The sequence below is a fragment of the Tachysurus fulvidraco genome, chromosome 26, assembly GCF_022655615.1.
Source record: "Tachysurus fulvidraco isolate hzauxx_2018 chromosome 26, HZAU_PFXX_2.0, whole genome shotgun sequence".
Lineage (NCBI taxonomy): Eukaryota > Metazoa > Chordata > Actinopteri > Siluriformes > Bagridae > Tachysurus > Tachysurus fulvidraco.
The window spans coordinates 10,833,323-10,844,768 of NC_062543.1; the positions used below are offsets into that span (position 1 = coordinate 10,833,323).

General features: G+C 37.4%; 1 protein-coding gene across 2 annotated transcripts in view; it reads right to left on the reverse strand.

The window, feature by feature from the left end:
- si:dkey-34e4.1 (carboxyl-terminal PDZ ligand of neuronal nitric oxide synthase protein) overlaps positions 1-9,161 on the reverse strand; it is a 49,379-nt gene extending 40,218 nt beyond the window's left edge. Inside the window, exons 1-3 of one of the 2 annotated variants that reach the window (XM_027178763.2) lie at positions 8,826-9,161; positions 8,630-8,749; positions 4,189-4,260 (exon numbers count right to left, since the gene is read on the reverse strand). In XM_027178763.2, coding sequence (XP_027034564.1) covers positions 4,189-4,260; positions 8,630-8,734 — 177 coding nt within the window. In that variant the 5' untranslated portion in view covers positions 8,735-8,749; positions 8,826-9,161. Of the gene's footprint in view, positions 1-4,188; positions 4,261-8,629 lie in introns of both variants that reach the window. The other variant, XM_027178762.2, reaches the window with a different exon arrangement.
- Between the last annotated feature and the right edge of the window lie 2,285 nt (positions 9,162-11,446).

The window sequence follows — 11,446 nt, forward strand, 5'->3', positions numbered from 1 at the left end:
ACTCTGTAGCAGTTCATTGACTTCATAAATGCAACACACTACAGTTTTTTCTATACTTTCCATAAAGGTAAAAAAAAAAAACAACATATGCAGTGTTATCTTCATTTTAGATGTCAAAAGGGTTTTGTGGCTCCTTGTGTTTTTTTTCTGTTGGAAACGGCTCCAAATGGCTCTATGAGTGTTTAAGGTTGCCGACCCCTGAGCTATACCACCGACCAATATTCATATACTGACTACTTTTATATACTATTATGTACTATTATTTACTTTTATACTTATATATATCAAACCTTTTCACTTTTTTCTCTGACAACAATATGCAGTATCACTGGCTACTTATGTGATGTAAAGCTAACAAAACAGACTCCTTGAAAATATCAAGAGCAACTACTGCAGCATCGTGCTACAATGCAGGTACTCTCATAAAACACCTGAAACATAAATGTAGCAGCACATGGGAGAAACCGACTCAGAATGTTGGGTGGCAGTGAAAAGAACCATAACCACCCAGCATGCTATTCTCAATGATCAGACACTATCGGTTGTAGACAATGAAAAATCCTGATGCTACAAAAACAAAACATACTTTACTTTACTTATGGACATTTAGGATTGAATCTAAATCCACATTTCATGGCAACTCTGCTGAATACAAGGATGAGCTGAGATGACATTAGACAAATAAAACACTCTATACTTGATTAATACCGAGCATTTTCCCTTCTTTTTTTTTTTTTTTTTTTTTTGGTTATAGTGTCAAAAAACGAGACTGTATGAAAGTAGAAGTAAAAAAGTTGAAGTAAAAATCTTTTGTTATTGTCACGATCAGTCAAATAAATAAAATTTCTCATGGAAACAATTTCTCCTGCTTCAAGCCAGCTTTAAATCTAATCCAGTTTTACCTTAGTTCTTTTTGCTTCTAGTGTTTGTGTAAAGAAGGGTTTAGTTCTTTGGAAATGCTTTAATTCAATTAAATTACATTTGCTTTTTTTTTTAACACATATGAAAGGAATAAATCAATTGTTGGCAGGCTCCATAATAGCTAAATACAATTTTAATTGATTAAAGTATTTAATGTTTGCTCCCCCCCCCCCCCCCTAATATTAATAAGATGGGAAAAACACCGTCATCTTAAAGAGAAACCTGAAATGGCGGTGTCAGAAGACTGAAGTTTGGTGAAGTGGTGGTGTCAGAAGACTGAAGTTTGGTGAAGTGGTGGTGTCAGAAGACTGAAGTTTGGTTAAGTGGTGGTGTCAGGAGTCTGAGGTTTGGTGAAGTGGTGGTGTCAGGAGTCTGAGGTTTGGTGAAGTGGTGGTGTCAGGAGTCTGAGGTTTGGTGAAGTGGTGGTGTCAGGAGTCTGAGGTTTGGTGAAGTGGTGGTGTCAGGAGTCTGAGGTTTGGTGAAGTGGTGGTGTCAGGAGTCTGAGGTTTGGTGAAGTGGTGGTGTCAGGAGTCTGAGGTTTGGTGAAGTGGTGGTGTCAGGAGTCTGAAGTTTGGTTAAGTGGTGGTGTCAGGAGTATGAGGTTTGGTGAAGTGGTGGTGTCAGGAGTCTGAAGTTTTGGTGAAGTGGTGGTGTCAGGAGTCTGAGGTTTGGTGAAGTGGTGGTGTCAGGAGTCTGAAGTTTTGGTGAGTGGTGGTTTCAAGGAATCGGAAGATTGAGTGAGTGGCGGGATGGAGTAACTCAGTGTTTAAGGTGTTGGACTACTGTTCGAAAGGTCATAGGTTTGTGTCCCAGGTCCACCAAACTGCCACTGCAGAGCCCCTAAACAAGGTCCTTAACCCTTAGTTGTATAAACTGAAATAATAATGTAAGTCACTCTTGATAAGGGTGTCAGCTAAATGCTGTAAATGTAACGTAATGGTGGAGTCAGGAGTCTGAAGTTTGGGTAAGTAGTTGTGTCAGGAGTCTTGGCTGTGCATGGGGAATGGTAAAGGGACTGATGGTTGGGTGGAGGAAGTGGATAAACTTATTTTGTATTTGTATTATGATCTGAACAGAAATGAATTCATTCTGTAATCAATAAATTCTGTTTTTTTTTAAATGCATGTAAAATGCAGGCTTGAATTCATTTATTTTCATTCAACAATAGCATAAGATGGTTATACAGTAGCATGTCCTGAGTGTCATTCAACTTCTTCAAGTCTTTACTTCTCTATTTCTTCTTCTAGACTTTTTCCAACTAGACATGTCTACAATTTGGTATTCAGATCAGTGTAGGTACACACAGAGCAGGTGGGAATCAAAATCTTCTATGCATACCTACTTTCCAGGCATGATAATAAAGAGAGAGAAAAAGAGAGCAAAGAAGAGAGAGAACAGAAATGTTCCTATTGCAATTGCTATTGAAATTATCAGCGGAGACAAATATTAGTCGATTCTATTATAGTCTTCTATTATTTCTCTCTGGCAGCAATGTTTTTTATTAGTTTTTACTGGTCATAGAGCCTTTTCATGCAGCATGTAGAACCTTACAGACCCAAAGTGGTGCATTGCCAATAACAAAGATAGAGAAGTGGATAAAAGCTTGAGGTAAAAAATGCCCTGTGAGCTTGTGTCATCTACTGAGGTTAACAAGCAACACAAGCACACACATATTGTATACACCAAAGCAGAGGCAAAAAAAATATATGAAGCAGCAAACACAAGCTAATAGCATGGAGAAAAAGATCTGATTCGTTCTTTTTTGGCACACGGTGATCCGCTCACCAAGTGCTTTCAACCAGCAAAACTCAACAACCGTGTTTCTAGAACATTCTCAGCAATGCTAAGCATAATAAATATGGTATTAATGTAAGATATCACATCATTCAGCATGTTGGAATGTTAGGGTCTTGCTATCATTTGTATGACATTGTTATTATTATTTTAAAACCGGGGGCTGTTTCCTCAGTAACTAGACTGACCTACAACATAAAAAAACAATGTTCAATCAAACCAAAAGTTCTTGTTTAATTATTTACTCCAGAACACCCTTAACAATGCTTGAATCAGATTGGTCAGAAAGTTCTAATATGGTAAAATTTCTACAGTAACACTCTACTTAAAATAAGTCAAACGCCTCGCAAAACCAGAATAACCAATGTGTGTAAATTGCTGATACAGTATGTTGACAGTTTCTGTGAGGAGATGATTATTTTTCATTTTTAAAAGGAGTCTCCGGTGGCAGACAAAAAGCTGTAATTCTGTGTTCCAGAACACGACATAGAGCTAAGACAATCTGCATTATTTCTGTCTTACTAAGTCCAAAAAAAGACTTGAAGATTTGAATAAAATGTGTGGTTGGTTTTTCTAACACAAATTAATCCCAAACAAAACGTTTAGCTTTTGTGGCTAAGGTTTAAGGTTTATGTATCATTCATTCATTAATTTTCTACCGCTTATCCGAACTTCTCTGGTCACGGGGAGCCTGTGCCTATCTCAGGCGTCATCGGGCATCAAGGCAGGATACACCCTGGACGGAGTGCCAACCCATCGCAGGGCACACACACACACTCTCATACAATTTTCCAGAGATGCCAATCAACCTACTATACATGTCTTTGGACCGGGGGAGGAAACTGGAGTACCCGGAAACCCAGTGGCACAGGGAGAACATGCAAACTCCACACACACAAGGCGGAGGCGGGAATCGAACCCCGACCCTGGAGGTGTGAGGCGAACTTGCTTACCACTAAGCCACCGTGCCCCCCCCGGTAGGTAAAAAGCTAAATTGTGCAGCAAAACAGAAACGTTAGATGTTTCATATCTCCACTTTGCATAGTCTTAAACAAGATCAATATGCTTCTTTGAAACCCCTTAAAAAATGAGAAATCATACTAACTTACTGCTCTACAGCCATATTTTCCACAAACTCTTTTTAAAACATGGCTCATCTTTCCATTCCTAACAAGGATTACAGAGAGTGCATGAAAATCCACTGGACTGTTATCTCATTTATCTCAATTATTGCTGTGTGTGCTTAAACCCTCGAGTACAGTAATGAGCAAAACGAATTAAAGTGAGTCACCCTCTCAAACATGCATGCACACGCTCATAGGTGCGTTAATTCAGTCGAGTCAAGTCAAATCTTCCCTTAACCTAATTATGTATTAATAAATAGTACTCAAACTGCTGAAGAAAGCCACACCATATAATCCAGCACCTGCCAAGAAACAAAGATTATACCCGGCAGCACGGGTGTGAACTTACTCTGATTCTCCGCATGGCAGCGACGATCTCCACACGACTGTTAGGTCTTGAAACATCCAGACTACCAATATACTGTAACACAAATGCAAGTAGGAGGATTAGTCTGACTTTTTAAACATGTGTTGTTGTATGTATGAAGTTATATGTGAGCAAAAGAAACAGCCTTTATTTGTCACATATACATTATAGCACAGTGAAAATGTTGTTGCATAATGTAGCCTGATAGGAAGCTGAGGCCAGAGAAAAAAAGTCAGATAGGATATGGCACCCCTGGAGTAGAGAGGGTTAAGGCTTAGGGGTGCTGGGGCTTAAACTTGAACCTTCAAGCGTTAATATTTATGCTACTTCTCCCCAGTGATGAGCAACCAATCCCCAGTGTTAAGCCATCATTGCCCAAGTTGCTATTTAGTATTTTAAGAAGGAGATTTTATAAAGTAAAGATGCTTTCAGATATGTTAAAGTCTTCAGTTCAGACAAGTATATCGGTTTCTTGAGGAATGTCGAGCCTTACTATTGTGAAGTATCAAATGGTCCATTCTTTGTCTGGCTCTTTTCACACTTTGGTGTAACCTACATGCTCCAGGCGATAACCTACAAACTTTTAAATCTAATGAATTACTGTTGTGATCACTACTGACAAAATGCTCTCACACAACTTCCTGTACAATTTCAAAGCCTTTATACTTATTGTGCTCTCACTATACATCTGTTTATGGACTTGTAATCCTGCTATACTGTAATCGGAAAAAGGAAGCATTCCTGGTTGTGTCTGGTTCTTCTCAGGGTTTCATTCTTGGCTTGCTCAATAGAGATCTAGATCAAGACTACTGCTTCATGGCACTAGTTGTTAAAAAGTACTATACAAATAAGAATTATTATTGCAAAATTATTATTGAAAATTAGAGAATTATTATTGAAAATTATTGCAAATTAATCCAAATTCAACATAGGCAATTTAGTTTAGTCGTGTAGTGAGTATACGGTACAAGCTAAATGATTTAAGATTAATGTACCAGCAATGGTGATCCTAATCTGAAGTCTTCAAGACAACACCATTTTTAACCTATTAGACTGTGCCTTAAAGTTCAGCAGACAGAGGCAAGTTTATTTAGTCATTAAACTTTGTCATTTATTGTAAAAAAGCCTACATATAGCAAGAGCCAAATACAGTGATACCTCGTTTATCGCGGTTAATGGTGACCAGAACCCCTCGCGATAGGTGAAAATCTGTGAAGTAGGATTGGCCCTAAGTTTGACCTTTTCACTGATGGTCATCATCTTCCTCTTCCTCTTCGGCTCACTAGAGGAATCTTTCGCAGGGGCACGGCGCTTGGGAGGCATTGTAAGGGCTTAAGGAAAAGCTAATTTCAAATACAATACGCGAGACACAGTTGACAGCGTGAACGAGAGTGGCGAGATACAACAAGGGAAGAAGCTGGGAGAGGATGCAATGATGAGCAGCCAATCAGCTCAGATCTCGCGCCGGGAACCAATCACGTGCCTTGTCTGAGTGCCCGTGGGTATGTACAAAGTCTCTGAGAGAGTTTCTCTCTTTGTCTGGCATCCTAGGAAACCGTTTTTATTTTTATTTTTCGATGAATATTTTTGAAAAATCAGCGATCTACTGAGGCCGCGAAACTTGAACCACGAAACTTGAACCGCGAAGTGGCGAGGGATTACTGTAGTTCAAATAGTCAGTTACACATCGAAGGTGTTCTAAGACAGACATCTGAGGTCTCTCAAAAAATGTTAAATGCATCATCTAACATTTTAAGCCAAGCCAATTTTTGTTATATAATCAGAAAAGCTACTATGCTATTCTAGATTTTAAAAAACACTTAAACTTATTATCTCTCTTCCCCAACCCTTTTTAAATTATTGCCCCCAGTCAAAGATCTGCACAGAATAATTTTTCCTCCTAATGATAACAATTAGAATTATTTCAATTATATAATGATTCTAATTATTCTCACACATTTCTACTGAGGTCACTGTGGGTTTTTCCACTTTGGGTTTTTCTGTGACAAAACTGAATTAACACAACCAGTGTGTGTGTTTTCAATTGGAGACAACACATTTTTCTACATCAGTATATGCATATATTTAAATATTTCATTTTCAAGCATGCAGGGAATTTAAAGTCAAATTTAACTGAATTTATGCAAGGGATAGTTACAGCATTGACAAGTGTATTGTGGAGAAAAAAAATCTGACCCAGTTTTTAAGCTGCATTCATCTTCATTAAGATGTTTATCCTATTCCTCAGGAAATCTGGGCATGTGCTGATAATTTGCACATGGTTATTTACAGCTAGGGATTTAGAGGTAAATTAGTATAGCCAGTGAATGTACTGGCATGTTGGGAGGAGATGAGAGAAACCAGAAGAAACCCTGTAGAGTAGATGTTAGAGAATATTCTTTTCCACACAAACAATAACCTGAGCTTAGGATGCTACAAGGCAGCAATGGTACCCGCTACACCATGTCACCTAACCCAACTATCCACCTATAAGAAGACACATTTTTAGCTTTAACAGTGTTGGAAATATAGGCCAAACGTCATTGCGTTTCAGTTTCGTATTAAAAGTACTTCAGATGTTAGCTGTGTTAGATTTGGTTTAGTTCAACATCTTGGCAATCATTGGGCTGTTACTCATTTACTCTCAGGAAATTGTTATAGATGTTTTTTATACATTTTTTTATGGTTACATATCATGAACTTCCTTCTTTTAGTCTGGAAAGGATTTTTGTCTTTCAGACTTTAGTCTTGAAAGAACATTTTCTTCGATGCCACTAGGCACCTTCATCAGGATTGTTAGTGTATATATATATATATATATATATATATATATATATATATATATATATATATATATATGCAAATATTTGACAAAAAATTCATAATCATACATGATACATCATAAAACAACTATATGGCCAAAAGTATGTAGACAAAACACCATCACACACATTCCAGATTTAGTCCACCTGATATATTGTTCTCAATAGACTTCCCTGGGCTGAATATGTGGTACCATTTGTTTATGACCTCATCTTATGACCGTGACATCCTTTGTTTTGACCTGGAAATTCTTTTTGTTTTGAAAATCAAGTGCCAAACACAGACACTCAGTAACAGTTTCTTCTTCCATAATTTTGATAAACTCCACAGTAAACTTGACAAACTGCCAGCAAACTGTCTTTGAGGTAGTAATAATTTCTGCTCTTATTTGAAGGCTTTCTGTAGATGCTAGAGCATGGCTGTTGGGATTTTTGATCGGTCAGCTTTCCACATCAGCATTAGTGAGATCATTTGTCTGGTGAGGAGGTCTGTGGGTGCTGTTGATGTTCCAGTTCATCCCAAAAGTGTTCAGTGGAGTTGAGGTCTGGACTCTCTGTAGGACACTCAAGATCTTCTACTCCAATGTTTGCATGGCATTCGCATTGTGTACTTGGCCACTTTCATGCTGGAACAGGTTTGGGCCTCTTAGTTTGAGTAATGCTCCAAACTACAAAAGCATTCAAGACAACGTAAATTTAATAACCCACATTTGGATGTGATGCTCTGGAGTCCACATACATTTGTCTATATAGTATAAGTTGATTAAAAAGGATTTTGTTCAGAAGTTTATCGATGTTCAATTAATGACTGCATCAGTAAATTAATTCGAAGTGACAAAAGAAAATCATCGTTAGCATTTTACAAATGAGCTGCTTACTTATGTTTGATAAAAAAAAAAGAATAATTGTAATTTCGGAATTATCTCAGGAAATTTTAATGTGACACTCTTAATTGTACTATTGATATATCATCTTACTGCATCGCACTGGTTTCTAAAACTGTATGCAATGGATAAAAATACACTTATATTGTCTATATACCTAATATATCCACATTAGGAAAAACAGAATGGTGTACTTTTTGTTCTGTCCAGCCTCCAATATTTCAAATAGATCATTTTTGTTTAGAATTTAAATGGTGATTTTTTTTTAAATCATGCAAAAAAATGCAGACTGAATCAGACTTTCCAGATCTTCCATATGCATCATTCCTGCTGTTTTTAAAGGTCATGACAAAGAGAAAATGAGAAATGTAATATGTATTAAGATATGCATCAGTGCATATAATAAAGAAAGGTCTTCAAGAAAATGGGTTTCAAACCGTATTTTGCTGGACTTTATATTTCCAGGTCTGTGTATTGAATTAATTTTCCAGACTTTGCATAGTTTTACAGCCCTGATTTATTAGTAAATCCTGTATACTCAGAAATCAGTCCAACTTTAAATGAAATGTAGTAGAACTTCAATAGAAGTATAGAAATATCACTCAAAATCTACAACAATATGTTGCTTCTGGATAATATAAATTTTAAAGCATGCAATAATAAAACGTCGAACTCCACATAAGGACGCACAGAGCAGTTTATTCAGGGTTTTTTCACCTTGGCTTGGAAATGAATGCCGTGCTGAAACGCCTCGTCGTTGTGAAGCGGCACGCGCGAATCCGCAGCGTCGTCCACCAGGTTGTACCTGTTCCGTCCAGGCATTTCCCCCTCTAAAAACTATAAGAGAAACAAACAATCCACAGAGTCCCGAGAAATTCCGCACACAAATCTGCGTTTTGATCAAGATACAGACATCTCTGTGTCCTCAAAAACCATCCCAGGGTTTAACCAGCCGCCGAAGACGACGCACGAGCGCAGGACGCATTGTAGAACCTATCAGCGCGTGAACACATAAACAGAGCACGAGGACAAACAGACGGGGTGGTTTCCAAACAAAACAATGATTATTTTTGTTTGTTTGTTTGTTTGTTTTTTCCAAGCTTGTATCACTTGGGAACCGTTTCCTGTTTGTTAACGTTCACTACAGGAGTCTGATTGTAAATACGCTTCAATTTCAAGCACTAACGGTTAAAAGCTAACAATTCCCTAAAGCTACATCGTACTGAGGCAGGTTGGCACGCGGAGCTTTGGGAGGGAGGAACTCATTTGCATATCAAAGCTATGATCTGACCGTATTGGAGCAAAGTTCTGTCACGTGACCGCGTTGCTTAAGGCGGTTGTTTTTGTCTTTAAACGGTTAAATTTAAAAAAATAACCGTTGACCTGTCGGGTTTAAAACTGTGACGTGTTTAAAACTGTGACGTGTTTAAAACTGTGACGTGTTTATAAACAAGGTGTGTTGTGTGTTTGACACGTTTTCTATACTAAATACGAGAAAACGTCCATTCGTACTTATTACTATACAGGTCATTTGTTAGACATGCTAGTTTAATAGAAAAAAACATAAAATAATAATAATAATAATAATAATAATGAAGAAATTACACCTGAAAAATAAAACACAGGTGAACTTCCACGTCTTGTTTGCTGTCATACCTGTTACACACACCTCCTTGATCATATAGCACACATGGACTTTAGCTTGCTTACCTACAGTAATTACCCCCCATACCTGTTTACTAACTTTTAGTGGCCAGCCTTCTGTAGACATTTTCTTTTCCGTTTTTTAATAATAGATTTAATGGTTGATAACAATAATAGTCAAAGTTTGGGATTTTTTTGTTTTTTTTTTTTAAACCGAATCGATACATGTTTTGATATCTTCTTGAGGTCTGTTTTTTCCCAAAGCGTGATTCAGGAATTTTCCAGGAGTGTGTGCTGTCATTCCATGTCCCTAGAGCCAGATTCCGTGTCCAGGGAATGGGTCGCCGAGGCCCCCGCCTTCGACCCGACCCTGGATAAGCGGTAGAAAATGCATGGATGGATGGGTGGATGTGTGTTGTCATTGTTTTCAGGAAGCTATGTGGGACTTCTGAAGGCACGCTTCAATTGTTTGCATGGCCTGAGAGTGTAATCACCGCTGGCATCCCACATCTTGGCTGCATGTTCAGTCAAACATGGCTGGAGTGTCACCAAACCACCAACTCCACTGTGATGAGATTGACCCCATTGCACTGGACCGTCCAGCTGGCAAAGGAATAATCACAGCTATATTTCAGTTCACTTTCAATTAAAAGCAGAGAACACATATTTGGAAGTTCCAATGTTTTGCATTGCTTAAAAAATGTGTTAATGCATTATCCTGCATACTAAAAACGTGTTCATTCCTAATCATAGCATTATATATATTTTGGTATTCCAACTCAGTGCTGCAATCTCGTAATCCTGCTTTTTGAGCCTGGACAGCTCTAGATTCCTCTTATACATAAATGCAGCTGATTGAGTTTCCACCTGAACCAACAACAGACTGGTTACAATTTCTCCTGTATGAGGAAACATTAATTATTAGCCTTTTTCTTTGTCCTAGCTGGTTAAGTGTGTTCAAGTGAAGGATGCAGTTCTGAATAATCTTGTAATAGACACATGAAAAGACATTAACTTGATGTTAAAAGTTTAAACCTTTCATATTTACTCGTTTCCTCAAATAACCAGTGTCAGGAAATTAAATTAAACAATTATATTTAATTAAACGCAATTGGATTTATTATCTCACTTCATAAAGTAGGCTTTTAGTCTTCATGGTGACATATAGGTTAAGATTATACTGACATTATGTGTAAATAGTCAGTTATAGTCATAAGTCATAGGTGTTTGTTGTATAAGAAAAAATTACACAAGCTACTTAATGCAATTTGTCTATTTAAGATTAAATAAAAATGCTAAAAGATATCTGATTAAGATCAAGAACTGGGAGTAGTATGAGTGTAATTCTAAATGATGTGTGAAATGTACATTTCAATGGAATGCAAGAAGGGAAATCCCACATCTCTAGCACAAAAATTGGAATTAGAGCACCCTCAAGTGAATGACCCACGAAATAAACTCAAAGGTTTGTGTATTTTCATTAGGCTATAACATTTTCATATCATATTTTACATGTGCTATAATAACAACATGTTATGTTTATTTTATTTTTTAACAGAAAAACCCAAAAAACCGAGAGAGAGAGAGAGAGAGAGAGAGAGAGAGAGAGAGAGAGAGAGAGAGAGAGAGAGAGAGTGAGAGAGAGAGAAAACACCCCCTTCCCTTTAAAAGCCATAATATGTTACACAGTTGTGGCATAAGATAATTTCTTTTTAATGTTGTTGGTATTACCATATAATAAAAACTTGTAGTATGTTGCACAAGCAGTATTATTTGAGCGTATAAAGACATATTTTTCCCTCAACAACAACAACAACAACAACAACAACAACAACAACAACAATATCAACAACAGAATAGGTTTTCAGAACAAGGGAGGTGATTATTTAT